The 15,328-nt window shown below is 62.2% G+C and overlaps 1 protein-coding gene across 1 annotated transcript; it reads right to left on the bottom strand.

The window, feature by feature from the left end:
* Window positions 1–560: 560 nt before the first annotated feature.
* SESN2 (sestrin 2) lies at window positions 561–11,621 on the bottom strand. Its single transcript, XM_052811542.1, is given in 11 exon segments — window positions 561–2,015; window positions 2,099–2,243; window positions 2,448–2,638; window positions 2,939–3,054; window positions 3,223–3,373; window positions 3,753–3,825; window positions 3,827–3,963; window positions 4,350–4,532; window positions 4,914–5,111; window positions 6,038–6,103; window positions 11,416–11,621. Coding segments are annotated over 11 exon segments (1,425 nt in total). The 5' UTR covers window positions 11,494–11,621; the 3' UTR covers window positions 561–1,928.
* Window positions 11,622–15,328: the final 3,707 nt, after the last annotated feature.

Raw genomic sequence — 15,328 nt, 5'->3', positions numbered from 1 at the left:
GGACACGGCTGGAGCAGGGGGACAGGCAAGCCCTCCTTGGGGATCTTATCGGCAGCTGCCAGGGGCTCCTGCCTGCACCCTGATAAGTGCTGGGCTCCATATCACGGGGCTGGGGTGGCCCCAGTGCCGCTTCACCCCCCTCCCAGCTCCACTGCAGTCCACTCAGCTCCATTCCAGCAGCAGGACCAGTGCATCCCATGGGACACCCACGTTGGGATGAGTGTCGGTGCCCCAGATCCTGGCTTTCTGGGGGGTGCTACGCCCAGGAGAAGCTGGGAATGGTCACTGCAAGGAGGGTGCACCAGAGCCAAGCCCACCCCCCTCAAGCAACTGGGGAGTGTACAGGCCCCCCATTTGCCCCCTTGGACAACCCGGGACTGCTCCCAGCCACCCCCAGAACGGTAGGACACCCCCACCCCATACTGTGCTATGCAGGATCAGTCCCTGGGGCTGAGCAAGGGCAAAGGGAAGCTGCATCTCACACCCACTTGCTTGGCAGCGCTGCCCTGCAGAGACATTTGGAAAAAGAAAAACGGAAAAAGAAAAACAGAAAAAGGAAAAAAAAAAAACCGAACAATTTTATTTTTTCAAACAAGATCTGTAGCAAAGTCACAGTGGCAATTCCCTGCCCAGTCAGGAGTAAATACACCCAAAAAAATATAGAAATAACTTAACTGGAGCTACGGTTCAGCTGAGACAAACCAAGAGTGGCTGAGTGGCAGGCGATGCTGCTGGACCCGGACCCACGCTCCAGCAGAGCCAGGAGCAGGATTCTCCCAAACAGGCACCTCCCCGGCGACCCGCACCACTGGGAAATGCTCTGACACATTTGGGTCAAGCTCCAGCCACCCCATGTCCCAGCCCATCACCTTCACAGCAGGCAGGAGGGCAGCCACAGGCAGCCCCATGCCCCAACACAGCTCCCCACCTCAACCATGAAGGTTGAGGCAGCAGAGATGCGCCAGTGGCTGAAAAATGATGCAGAAAAAGGTGTAAAACACACCGCAGGCACTCCTACCCTCCCCTTGCTCCTGCCCTGGGACCCAGGTTAAGAGGCACTTCACATTCCAAATTGCAGGGGCTCGGGCAGGCAGAGCTTAACCCCTCCTGCAGCCCTGCCAGCCCCGATACGAGCGCTGGGCTGGGGTCTGGCCGTGCCAGGGTCCACGGAGAGGAGCGGCGAGGGGCTGCGCACACCCCCAGCCACGGAGGGGATGTCCCCGTGTCACAGCAGGCGCTGAAGGCAACAGGAACACCCAGGCCAGGGCAGGGAGGAGTTGCGGAGCCGCAGTCTCTCCCCCAGCCACGTGGACCCCGACATGGGGGGACTCAGCTGGGAAACGAGTGGCACCGGGGGCTGCCCGGCTGGGTGACGGGATGGCCGGATCCTTCCCACCGCTCCTGCGGCGCGTTCCTTGGGTGCGAGCCAGAGAGGTGGGGAGGGTGTGCGAGGGCAGCTTCCCCACCAGCAGCTGCGTGTCTTCCAGCACGATGAGACCCCAAAAAGCAGCGGCAAAGCCCACGACCCCCTCTGGTAATCCCTGGCACGAGGGCAGCCCTCCGTGGCGGCAGTCTTGGTGCCAGGAGGTGGCACAGAGGTGTAACACCAGCACTGCACGGTAAAGGCAGCACCCCCGAGCACCCCAATTTGGATTCATTCGGGCTCACCCCGAGAAAGGCACAGAGTAGTCGAGCACCCCCAGCTCTGCCAAGCCCCGGGCAGCACTCCGGTGTTTTCCCAGCACTGACAGCTTCTTGGGGGTCCCCTCTCCTGGGATGAGGGGCAGGGAAGCCCCCTCTTTCCTTCCACAGCTCCAGCCCCCTTAATGGGGGGGAGACAATATTCCAGCAAAGTCTTTAGGGTACCAGCTCCCCCCAGCCTTTCCCCCAAACCTGGGGCAGGAGGAGGAGGAGGGAGCAAAGGCCGGTCAGGTCATGTAGCGGGTGACGGCTCTCAGGGCGTAGAGCAGAGCCGCCTGCATCCGAGCCTCCAGCAAGAGCAGGTTGATGTGAACCTACACATGGAGAGCGGGGTCAGGGCACGGGGGGCTCAGCATCCCCCCACACCCTGCTGGGAGGGAAAGGGATGGGGCAGCACCTTCTCCGAGTGCTTGAAGTGTCTCCAGAACTGCGTATACATCCGCTTGGTCGTCTTCTCCGGGTAGCAAGCCACCGTCTTGATGTAGACCTTCAAGCTGCGCTCCAGGAGCTGGTTCACCTCCCCGTAGTCATAGTCGTCGTAGCTGGGGGAGAGAGGAGAGTGCGTCACCCCCAGGCTTAACCCCTGCCCATTCGCACACCCCAGGCTCTTTCCGGACCTAAGCCGAGCCCCCCAACAGCATCACTTTGCCTTAGCCTAGGCAGCAGTTACAGTCTCCCAGGCCGGACCCACTCGTGGGCTCTACCCAGGGTGGAGAACAGGCTCCGGCCACAGCTCAGGGACCTACCGGATGCCGAAGACGCAGTGGACGTAGTTCCAGATGGCTCTGCGCAGCATGGACGTGTCCACGCCGCAGTGCATGGCGATGGTGTTGTACGTCAGGTTGTAGACGACCTGGAATTTCTCGTCCAGGAGTTGTCCCACGTCGGGGTAGAGGCGGTTGATCAGCGAGTAGCCGTGGTCCTCCCAGGTGTAATCCTGCCGGAGAAAGGATGCTGGGGTAGGGGCTTGATGCACTCTATCCCAGCTGAAACCAGGACACCTTCAAAGGCAGGGACATAAGCTGGGGTGTCCCCCCCCCATGTTGACCCCCCCAACTATTAGCATCTGGTTGCACTGCTCAGACAGCTCTAGCCTGGTCCCAGCCCTTCACCCTCTGCACCCACGCTGTCTGTGCAATGCCAAGACCCTGGAAAGAGCCCCACTGCTCCCCCCATCAAGACAAGCAGGACCTGCCACCCCTTCCCCTCTGGCTGGTGCGGGACCGCAAGCACCCACCTGGGCATGGAAAGTGGGGGGTGCCTGCTCACCCCTCCGCGTGAAGTCCTTGTAGCTGAACTCAGGGTCCTCCACGAAGCAGAGGACGTTGGACTGCAGGGAGTGATCCGCAATATCTACAAGGCACCACCGCAGCGGCTGTGAGCGACGCGGTATGATCCCAAACAGAGCCTGCAGCTGGGGGCCTGATCCTGCTCCTCCCTGGGCAGACGCTGGCTCCTTCCCCCCCTCCCCGACCCACGGGGACCCCGTCCTCAGCCAGCTGCACCCCTGCACCTCCTCACCCGAGGGAGTGACCAGCAAACTCTCTGTTTTCTCCAACTCAAAGCGGGTCGCCATCTCCTCCTGCGTGACCCCCTCCTCCTCCAGCTGGCTTTCCTGCAGCAGCTTCATCCTCTCCATCAGCACCTCCACCTCCTGCATGGCATCTTTGCCCTGGCGAAGCAGAGGGCAGAGTCAATGCTGTCCCAGGTTGAGCAAGGTTGCAGAAGGGTTGCAAGCCCAGAGCAGCATGGGGCCGCTCTCAGCTCTGCTGTTACTTGGAGCAGCCCCAGGGCTGCTCTAAAGAGCATTTGCCTCTGGGTTTGTCCTACCCGGCCCCCAGCTGCCTCCGTGCCTCATCCTGGGGACTGGGAGGAGGGGGAAGCCCTGCGGAGGATGCTACTGCGTGGCCCTAAAGCATCTGCTGTTCCCAATAAAAGGCCTTGGGGCAATTCCCTGGGGAAGCACCATAAAGCAGTCCAGCACCCCACCATGCCCTCCCTTCCCACCCCACATCCCCACACCTGCAAGGCAAAGCCCCCCCTCCCCTTACCCCAGAGCCCCCCATGCTATCATCAGAGGCAGGGCTGCTGTCGCTGTGGGGTGAGGGGGGGCCAGCAGCCGTGCCCCCCGTCCTGGTCCTCCTCGGGGTTGATGCCGCAGCCGAAGACGAAGGAGGCGAGCGAGTGGTAGTGGGTGAGGAGCACCAGGGCCTGCACCAGCTCCGCCAGCGACCAACTGTTCTCCCCCGTTTTCAGCAGAGCCTGCAAAGTACACGGGGTTGGAAAGACACCCCCCCCAGCCCCCCTGCTCGCTGCGCCGTACCCCCCACAGCACCCCAGAGCCAGGGTAAGCCAAGGGCAGGGAGACAGGAGGGTGTTTGGGATGTTCGTCCCCCATAAGCCAGCTGCTGTCACAGCAGGACAGTCCCCAGCCATGGGGGGACAAGTCACCCCTTCCCCATCCCTTCCCCATCCATCGGGAGGAGCGCAGACCCTGCCCTCCGACTCGGAGACTCCCTCAGCCCTGAAAGGGTTAAACCTGGGGGGTGGGGGGCTTGAGCAAGCAGGGATGGGGTCCCTGGGGTGAAGCCCCCCCAAATCGAGTGTGGTTTTGGGGGGGGATCTGCGCCGGCAGCATCAGCTCTCACCTCGATGTGCTCCTTGGTGATGAGCCAGGGTCGGTGCGCCAGCAGTTTGTTGATCTCGTTGAGGTTCCTGAGTTTTTGGGGGGCACGGTGCAGCCCCTGCAGCCACGCCGGGTTGCCCCCCACCCGCAGGAACTCCTCCATGTGCAAGCCCACCAGGTAGGAGCACTGGTGCCGGGCTGCTGCCTGCGGGGAGAGCCGGGCACTCAGCCCCCGGCACCGGCCAGGGACCCCCCACAACCCTCCTACAAGCCCTTGGAGAAGCCAAGGCAGGGAGCCGCCACCGCTCCTGGAGGGTTTTCCCTGGGGATAAGAGTCCAGACAGGGGTCTCTGCCCGCCCCCTCCCATCAACGCCGGTCCTCAGGGGCTCTGGAGGGGAGGGGGGTGCTGGGGTACCCTGGGTGGGCACCACGGGACCAACCCCAAAGGGGCTTCCAAGCCTCTGGGACCACAGATTGAGGAGGGGGGGGGGCATCTCTGGGGTCCCAAATGCCTTCCTGCCTCCAGGCAAAAACCCCGCGGAGGTGCTGGGACCACACGTAACCCCACGGGACCCCCATCCTCACCATGATGGCGATGTAATGGCGCTTGTGGTAGGGCAGGGGCCCGTCCATGCGCAGCAGGAGGTACTGGGTCTTCCAGAAGCTGCTGAGATACTGGGGGTGCAGCCCCATGACCATGGTGATGTTGTCCACCCTGCCCGCCGAGACGAAGGCTTCGATGAGGAGCTGGCGTAAGCTGCTCTCCACACCTTCCTGCAGGATCTGCCGGGATGGGGAGAGGAGGGTGGTGAAGGGTTGTGTGCTGCAGCCCCCCACTCTTCCCAACAGCCCCCCTAACCTAGAGGGAGACCCCTCCATCAAGCATCAGTGGCTAGCAGGACCCAGGCATCCAGGGGCACCCATCCCACCCCAGAGCACCCATCCCACCCCATCAGATGCTCACCCCGTCGGAGGTGGTGCCCAGCCTCCTCCCTGCCGCCCGGTACGGACACCGCCGGTAGCCCCCACTGCCCATCTCCTCCCTCCCAGTCCCGGGGGGCTGGGTGTGATGGGGGGTCTCCATGCCGGACCCCGCACAGCCCGGCCGGCTCAGTCCGCGGCGTTGGGTTGTTTATTTGGGCGCTGGTGTGCAGCGGGGAGGAGATGGGGCTCAGCTGCCCCCCCCCAGCCTCTCCACCCCCACCGCGGTGACGAAACCACGTCACTATCTCTGCTGAAGGAGGAACCATCTGGGACACCGATGCTGGGTGCCGAGATAGGGCTGTGGGTGCTCCGGCATGGGGAGTCCTGGGGATTTCAGGGCACAGTTTTTGGGGTGGGGTGGGCAGGGCAGGAGGTGGGCTACCTTTGCAGCACAGGGGAAAGACAGCCACGTTTGGATGAGTGGGGAAACTGAGGCACAGGCAGGGACTTGGGGCAGGAAAACACCAGGGTGAAACAAGACAACCGCTCCCCCCATCCTCTAAAACAAGACACACACCCCCCCCCCCCACTGCCACAGGGATACCCCCCAGCTGGGTGACCCTTCCCCATCCCAGCCCTACCCCAACTGGGCATTAGCAACTGGGGGGGGGATGAGAACCCGTCCTTAACAGCCCCCTGTCCCCCCTACCCAGGGCAGGGAGGGGTAGAGGAGCCCCCCAGCAGGGAGGGACGCACCCACCCAAGACCATCCCCACCACCCTTACCTCTCCCAGAGGGATGAAGGCGCTGGGACCCTTCCCCAGCTGCTGGGGGACCTTGACCCCTGTGTCCTAGGAAGGAAAGAGCAGCAGCTTTAGCCCGGCACCGGCGTAGCCGGGAGCCACCGAGCGTCCCCGGGACGAGCAACCGGCGGTGGCGGGACGAGTACGGCGGCACTGGAAAGGGTGACTCAGGCAGTCACCCCACACGGGCCACGGGGACACGCGGCCATCGCCCCCGCATCCTTGCGTCAGGCTGGGCAGAGCCTGATGAAATCGGGCAGGGGTGTTGCTCCGCACCCCCGGGAGGTGTGACACGCCGGGACGGTGCCAGGACGCCGGAGCTGTGGCATCGTGGGCCAGGAGAGCGGAGACGTCCCCGGCACCTGGCTCTTGGTTTACCACCTCCATGGGAAAAAACAGGGGAAAACCGGAGCTGGGTCTTGGTTTACCACCTCTATGGGAAAACACAGGGGAAAACCGGAGCCCGGGGGGGTCCCGCAGGACGGCGGCGGGTCCCGAAGCAGCACGGCTCTGGCCACGACCCTGGCTGCAGCCGGGCACTGCGGCTTGCAATCACCAGCATAAACACGGCACCCGGGGTTCCCACTAACGCTCCCCAGGCACAAAATGCCGATAATCATCTCCACCAGCTTTTTTTTTTTTTTTTCCCCAAATCCATTAACGCAGTTAAAACAGAAATGAACCACCTGGTTACAGGGCAGCTGCTGCTCTCCATGCTCCAGGCACAGGGTTCAGACCCTTTCTGACCCCCCCCATGCTCCATCTCCACACCCCCCCAGCTCCCCAGGGAAGAGCAAGTGTTTCCACGCTATTATTTTCTCCCAGCAGATGATCTTCTCTCTGCTGGCGGGTGGGGGCTGGCTGCACCCAGGGGCAGCGATGGGGATGCTGCAAGCAGGACCCCCCCAACTAGAACACAAGGGGACCAGGACCCCCCCCAGCCCTCCTGCTGCAGGGGTGGCTCGGTGCCCATGGGGACCCCCCCCCAGCCAGCCCCGGAGCTGAAACGCAGGGATGCAGCAGAGCCTGAATCCTCCCCCGTCCCAGTTTTGCACCGCGGCATCCCACCAGCTTGCAAGTTTGCAACGGCGCAGGGGAAATTTCTCTGCCTGCATCACAGCAGCACCCACAGGTACCAACCGCAGACGGGGGAGGGACGCAACACTCGGCCCCGAGAGCTAAAATAATCCCCCTAAAACACCTCCAGAGAAACCAGAACCTGGTTTGGGGCTGGAAGAAAAGAGTGGAAAAGGGTTCAAGCGCTCCCAGCCCTGGGAAGGAGGCGAGGGGGAAAGGGGGCTGGTGCACAGTCCCCCCAAATACAGGGGGGACACGGCGCTTACGTGAAATCAGGACCAAGACAGGGCAGCGGTAGCAGAAAGGGCATCCAGCAGACGAACGCCCACAGCATTGCTTCCTCCAACCCACGCTCCGGATACAAGTGCCGGCAGCGGCACCCATTGCCCACCGCAGAGGAGGTGCTCAGGGCCCTCGCTCCGGGTGGGGAAACACCAGCCTCCTTTTCCCGTTCCCAGCAGAAATTCCCCAGGTCCTTCTGCCAGCAGGAGCCAGGGTGGCACTGTGAGGTTGGGACCTGTCCCCAAGCACAGGCTGCGCTCGGTCACCTCTGCTGGGACTTTTGAATGGGAGCCCAGCACCAACCGTGCAGGCAGGATACAAGCCTGTGGTCAGGATCTGCCCACTCGGGGAGCTGGCAGGGTCTGAGCCCCCCCGGGATGCCCAGGACCACCCTGTTCCATCCCACGGCACACGTCCCCTGTGCAAACCCAGCGAGGAGCAGCGGTGTCACGGAGAACCGGAGCCAGCGGCAGCCATGCCCACGGTGTCGGACACGGCAAAGGTCCCGCGGCCCATCCGGAGGGATGCCTCGGCCGGCAGAGACCTGCACCCTGCTTTGCTCCGGGTGCAAGGAGAGACGCGGCAGGGAGGGACACGCAGGGCAGGCGATGGCCACCGGTGACCCCCTGCTCGCACTGCTGGGGACATGGAGGAAGCCAAGCACCCCGTCCCAGCGGCTGCGGGTGCTCACACACTCTTCACGACTGGAAGCGGACAGCCTTGCTCCCGCAGCACCCCAGTTACTGGGTGAACCGACCGAAGCGGGAGCTGCGCTTGGGATCATCTGCAAGGCTGCTGCTCCCACAGGACCCCACGGCTCTTGCTGTTCTGGGGTAGAAGAGGGTGGGCAAAGGCATGACCCACATTTTACTGCGCTCCTCCCTCCCGCAGCTCAGCCAGGCAGATGCTCCCCCCACCCCATCAGCCACACTGCACCAAGGCAATTCCCAGCGACCCCCTTTCTCCCTTCCCCACATTACCTCCCTCCACCCACGGCTGTCAAAGGCTCCCCGGGGTGGGCAGGGCACAGCTACCCCCGCACCCACAGCATCAATGCAGAAAAAAAGCAAGCACAGCACCCAGCGGCACCTTCCAAAACCAACGGCACGATCGGACACGCACCTTCCAGCCCATTAATTACGGGGAAGCTCAAAGGGCAGCTCTGCCCCCCAAACCTGCTCTCTCCCCCCATGCTCAATGCCCGGCATCCCACCCGGTGCCATGCTCCTGGCCTCCTGCAGCCGGGCAGAAGAGGCTGCGACGAGGTGGCAGCAAGGTTCCCGCTGCCGGGATTCACCTGCGGGAGACGGGACATGGGACATATCACGGGGCAGGGGTGCCGACGGCAGGACGGCACGTCCCGCTCTCCAGCCGTGGAGCGATGGGGCAGGGAGCCGCTTCTCCCAGGGGTCTTTTCCCCGGACAAGCCCCAGAGCTGCCGCCCAGCTTCGCCAGGAGAGATACTCGAAAGCTGGAGCCGGGCACAGCCCAGGTGACGGCGGGTGCCTTCTCCTGCCAGCTAGCTCCAAATCAGTCCCGAGGCAGCGGGTGCAGCCTGGCACCCTCTCCCGAGCGGGGAAGGGGTGCGGGTGGGATGGCACGAGGTGACCACGCAGCAGCTGTCAGCGCGGCCACGTGCTCCCCGACGTGTCGGGCAGCGGGTCACGGCACGCCACGAGCTCTCGCCGGCACTGGGCTGCAGCCGACCTGGCAAAGCGAGCAGTGCCCGCATCCACCGGCTCCGACTGCTCCGAGCACACGGGGTGCTCCTGCCCTGAGTCACCACGGAAGCGCCACGGGGGTGACAGCCATGTCATGGCTCGTGCCAGCGCTGCTCCAGGTGCTGAGCTGGCTCCACGCTGACTCACAGTTTGGGGAGAAAGAGCTTCTTTGGTGCTCCGAGAGGCTCGCTGGGAGGGGACGGCAACAGAGAGAACGCCGGCAGGCAAATCCATGGGACGCAGGCGGCAGGACTTCCAACCCCAAAGGCAGCGAGCAGCCGGGGAGCCCAGCCCGCCCCGCTGCTTTTCGGTGACAGCTCAGGGTGACCTTTGAAGGTGCATTTTAATCATCCCTACGTAGAGGCTCGTTATGTTTTGCTGCATTAAGCAATGCTCAGGGGCACTGCAGTTAACCCTCGGCGCACCGCCACCAGGTAGGGTATCACCTCCTGCTTCTGCTGATGGGGAAACTGAGGCACGGAGGCAATGCTCTGACCCGTGCCACCCGCACGACCTGCTCCCAGGCTCCAGCCGGCACAGAGCAGGCAGAGGGTCTCAACGGAGACACTGGGGGAAGAAGTTAATCCCCTGGGAGCAAAACGGGTATGCCCAGCAATGAGCCACCCCCCCACCCCACACGGGTGCCAGTGCTTAGTCAGGTGTTGGAAAATCAGTCCCGATAAGGCGAGGTTAAACAAACACCATTGCAGCCACCTGGCAGAGCAGGTTTGCCCCTCATAACCGTGCTCCTGCCAAAAACTGGGCAGGAGGCTGTCCCTGGGCCATACTGGGTGGCGAGACCAGTGCCAGGGCTCGGCCCCACTGACGCACGGAGCCAACGTGCGAGTACAACCCCCTTGGCATGAGCTGCCCCCGCCGCACCCCCAGCCAGACCCGCTCCTGGAAAGCTAAACCCAGCTGCCACCACGCTCCAGCGAGGAGGGTGACGGGATCCCCAAATCCCACCCTACCTCGTCCTGAAAACCTGAAGAGGTTTCACGGAGAAGAGCGGAGCTGCCGCTGAACAGACAGCCCTGCAGCGGTGCAAACCCCACTGCCACAGCACACAGGAACAAAACCGAGGCGCTTGCATGGCGGGTGCGAACGTCCCAGCCCACGGAGTTTCAGTGGTACCTGTTAGATGTCAGCAGCCAAGGTCTAAGGCATCCCCACCACCGCTGGCCTCCCCCCACCCTGCTCCAAAGCACCGATTTCAGGCTTCAGCTCACGCCGGGACAAGTACCGGAGGGAGTTCCCTGGCAGCACTGCTGGCTGGGGTCTTTCCCACCCACTGTCCCAGGGTTTCCAGCTTCCAGCCCATGTCAGGAGTAGCCATCCCTGCAGCTACGCCGAGGTGGCACAGCTATTTGGGGAGCCACCGACTCCTCGCGAGCAAAGCCCTGAGCTGCAGAGCAATCCCGCTGTCCCTGGGGAAGCCGGAGGGAAGGGGAATGCAGGAACAAGAGGGAAAATTGCAAAAGTTTTTTTCGGAGGGGAAAATAAGTCTTACAAATAGAGGCAATTCCCAACTTTTCAGGAAACTCAGCAACTTGCAGACCGGTCCGATTGCCTGGGAAGGACAGGGAGGTCCTGCAAAGCTCCACAGACACCTCAGGACTCCAGTCTTGCAGACTGGACTCCAAACACGAAAGCCCTGGGCGATGTGAGAGGTTTCCCAGACCTCTCGGTTAACGGGGACATCAGAGAGATCCCATGCCCAGCCCGGGAACGGCAGCATGAGCTGAATGACTGGATGGAGCCCGCAGAGCCCTCCAGCCTCCCGCCAGCCCCGCACCACCTATCCCAGTGGGCACGTCCCGTCGCCAGCCGCTGCCTCGGTTTCCCTTCTCCTCCTGGCCCATGCCTGCAGGCAGGACCTCTGCCCGGCTCCCACGCACATCGCGGCTCCTGGACGGTTCGGGAGACCCTGCGACCTCCCCATCCAGCCACCCCAATGTCCCCTTGCCAGGACAGGGCCACCCCATCCCCGAGAGCCCTGGGTGGATCCAGCACCCTAGCCTGCTCCCGCACCCCAGCACCCTTATTTTTAAGCTCGCTGCAAAGCAAACGAGGGTTATTTTTGCGGCCCAACTTCTCCCCTCCCTGCAACCGACCAAGGCGGGGGGGGGACGGACGGGACGGGGACACCTCCAGCCCCTCCCGGAGGGATCCCCCGGGCGCCCTGCACGGTGACAGCACCCCATCCCATCCCGGGGAGAAGCAGTAGGCGATGAAAAACGGGACCGCCCCGGGCAGGCGAGCACCGAGCCGAGCCCTTACCTCGCCGCCCCGCCGGGCCCCGCAGCCCCGGTACTCCTCCGGTCCCGCGGGGCGGCACGGCGAACCGGCCAGCAGCATGGCAGCGCGGGGGGCTTAGGCGGTGGGCAAGGCTCCGGGACAACCCCCCCCCCTCCCCTAGGCTCTAGAACGGCCCCGGGCGGTGGTGGGGGGGTCCCCGGACACCCCCCGGGCTCTAGAACCTTCCCCGGTTCTTTCCACCCCGCCGCCGCGCTCCGCGCCCGCTTTCATAGCGCGGCGGTGGGCGGGAGGCTAAGGGTGGTAGCCCCGCCCCCTCTCGGCGTCTCGACCAATGGTAAAGAGAGGGAGTGGCCAAGGCGGGACCGCCAGCCAATAGGGGGAGGCGGCGCGGGGGATGCTGGGGGTTGTAGTTCGCCGCCCGTTCCTGGGGCGGCCGCGGGTTGAGGCCGCCGGGTGCGAATCCTGCGAACCGTGGTCGGACCCCCGGGCTGGCAGCAGCGTGAGCCCCCCCCCACCGTGGGCAGGCATGGGAGCGTGGGGAGGGGGTGTCTCACACTCCAGCCACCCTCTCTGCTCCGAGGGGAAGGAGAGGTTCCCTCTGCCCAGCCCGGCTGCGGCACTTTCCCGAGCTTTTGACACAGGGAGTCACGGAATATGTCTCCCGGGGCCAAAGGGAAAAGAAACCTGGTGGAAAAGGCACGCGAGGAGCCTGCGTGGGTTTGCGGGCGGTGGTGGTTGTTCAAAATGGCTCAGCTGTCCTGGTCTTACCTTGTGGGCAGAGCCCGTCCCATAGCTCTGTGTGGCCATGAGCAATCGCTGCGTCCCCCCCTCCTGCCACCCCAGGGCACCCCAAGGCTCCCCCCAACTTTCCAGGGAGCAGTTTGGTTAACCCAGTGCAGAAAAGCCCCAAGAGTTGCAGAGCAGCTTTCCCCTCCCATCCTCTACAAGGCGTCCAGCCCCACACCAGCTCCTGTCCATTTGAATAACAAAACACCAAACCCAATAAAAGAAGGTGAAAGAAGGAAAAAATAAAATCCCACAACCACAGACGGCCCCAGACAGCAGCGCTGATAACAATCTGGTGCTGCTTGACAGCCTGCACATGGCAAAGTCCAGCAAACGGGAGTCGCTGCACAAACAACTCGGGTTTTGCCTGGCAACAGCCTCCTCCGGCTCCGGTCCTGAGCTCCTGCCAATTAAGCGAACATGTCAGCGCGCCTCGGCAGCGCGGTGTTGGCGGCACAGCCGATGGCCGGCACGCCACGGCATGCTCGCAGCTGCGGGGAGAGAGGACAGAGCGAGTTTCAAATGCCCCCGGGTCAGCTGCTCCTCATCCTTGTCTCCTTTCCAGTACACGGCAGCCTGCAAACACCCTGTGCTATTTTTAGGGTTGTTTTGCAACTGAGGGTGTGGGGTCTGGGCAGCTCTGGCCACCCCGAGGTGTCTGCTTCTGTATTTGCACTTGCGTCATTTGAGAGGAACAATTTGGGGGTTTTAATGGCAGCTGGTCCGAGGTCCAGGTGGTGCCTGCTCCGAGGGGCACCCGGCCCCACGCTCCCCTGGGGCCAAAGATGCCCGTCACCCCCATCCAGGTCCGTCACCTGCTCCTTTGGCCCCATCATACCCCTCAGAGAGGCCCAGAGCTGCCTTACACAGGGCAAGAACCAAGGTGATGCCTGGTCCCCAGCCAGCACCGGGGCTGCAGCTACCTGAAGCCACGAGCTCTGCGTTTGCTCTGGCTGAACACATCAGCCTGGAGATGAAAAGCCATCTCTTGCTTTGCAGCAGTGAAGGCAATGTGGCATAAGCAAAGCAGAAGGGGGGGTTGCTGCCTCTGTTCTCCCCTTTCTGCTCCCCAGAAAGCTCTGGACCCAAGGGGGACAGGCTGAGATAGACCTGGGGACCCCAGGGCTGTGGGTGTGCATCAGGCAGCGGTCCAGCTGGAGAGATGGGCTGGAGACGCTGCCAAATATTTAATATAAAAATATCCCATCAGAAGACACCGAGGGCTGTGCCAGAAGGACATTTGCCCTGGAGCCGGCAGGGCTGGCCGGCACTACAGCCCCTGCGTGCAGAGCAGGGACAGGAGGAGCTGAGCATGGCCCAGCGGTTGCCGAGCCAGGCAGTACACTCGCTCGGCAATACGGAGCAGCATGCAACCCCCCATCGGCTCCGCAGCCCTGGGTCAGCCCATCCCGGCCGATTAGAGGCAGCCAGCGCGTTACCTGCAGCCTCAGCACTTTTCCTGGCCTGTTTGCAATGCTCCTGCCCACGTAGCAGCCGGCTCAGGCTGTCAGCAGCTTCTTCCCTCATTGACAGCAGCCTGGTAAAAGGCGATGACCTGCCACCGCCTCTGAGCTGCCAGGGGCTTGTACTTTCCCGTTTGTGCCAAAAATGGGTGATACCAGGCAGTACCAAAGCAGCTTCAGCATCTCAAGTCCTTTTGTCCCACAAGCCTCACCCAAGAACGCTTGAGGTCTCACGTTTTGTCCCAATTTGAGCTCAGCAGTGCTCGTTCTTCAAGGAAATATGACTGTAGGAGGGTTTTTCTGTGCTGGCTAATTTACAGGGGTTTACCTGGGCACACAGCAGCGCTGCAGCTAGGCTCCTTAGGATATTCGTTGAGAAAAGGGTGGCAAAGGAGAGGCAAAATTTCCTCGAGAGAGGAACCCAAGAGCTGAACCCAAACACCCTGTTCCCAGAAACACCAATCACGGGGAACACGCAACAGCTCAGTAATTATTTAGGGATTGACAGTGCCCTAGTTATCAAGATGCTGACTGTACAAGTTTGTTGCTTTAGTTTAACAGTGTGCTGCAAGAAAGCTAAACAGGAAGGCAAGGCCGATTGCTAAAGTCACCTTAGAGCAAATAGCAAGGTTGGCTGGGGACAGCCGTTGCCTTGTCCGGCCTTTTGGTACTTCACCAGCCCAGCCCAGACCCCGAGGACAAAGGGAAGCAGCAGAGACCATACAGGGACTCTCTGCAAGGAGCTCCTGGGGTACCTGGGGCAGATAAGAGATGCACCATTGTTCAAGCGTTTCCTTTCCTTACGTGCTCCGCTTCTGTCCAAAGACTGGGGAGCTGGATTGCCACCATGGCTGGTCACCCCGCACCTCCCCACTAACAGCCTCCGGTGGGAAAACCCACCGGCATCTGGCCTTGGTGGGCTGGAAGAAGGAAGCCCAGACTATTTCTGGGGTGAAGGGAATTCCTCCGCAGCTGCATCGGTTGGAGCCACACAGGGAAGGTGACCCCCAACGTGGTCCTCAGCACTGCAGCTCCTCCTGGGCCAGCAAACACTCAGCACCTCGCTCCATCAGGGTTTCTGCCCTGCAGGCAGATGGATGTGGCTTCCGCAGCTTAAACACATTAGAAACAATGGTTTGTACTGGTGAGTGATCCTCATTGCTCTGGAGCCTCTGGGAAGGAGCCACTATCCCCATGTGCTCCAGGAGCAGGGACTGGATACTGCGGATGGCTGGTCTGGCACTGCTAAGGACGGCAGTTACAGCCAAAACACCTTTGGACTCCTGGACCTCTAGAGATTTCCTTTGGAAGAAGGCAAAGGGCAGCCAAGTTTTCTTCATGGAAATCTCATGAAAAAGGGAAAAGCTCCATCCCAACGGAGCAGGTCTCATTGCCTGGGCCAGTTTTCCCCCCTTAGCAAATGACTGAGATCAGTAGGCAATGCTGAACGTTTCCCACCCCTAAAATCCCGCTTGCTTTCCGCAGAGCTCCCAATCGCCTCTGAAGCACCCTCCGTGCTCTCCACGGGCTTTGCGAGGAGCCCACCCTCCTTGGCCAGCTCATTTCACTGCTCTACCCAGCTCATCCTGCTGCCTTTGCCTCCCTCATCTCCAGAACAAGGCTTGTGCTTACCTCTCCTGGCTCAGCTACAGAACACAAGTCACTAAAGCTTTAAAGGATTTTAA

The sequence above is a fragment of the Harpia harpyja genome, chromosome 16 (genome assembly GCF_026419915.1).
Source record: "Harpia harpyja isolate bHarHar1 chromosome 16, bHarHar1 primary haplotype, whole genome shotgun sequence".
Classification (NCBI taxonomy): Eukaryota; Metazoa; Chordata; class Aves; order Accipitriformes; family Accipitridae; genus Harpia; species Harpia harpyja.
This window is presented reverse-complemented; position numbering and strand designations above follow the sequence as displayed.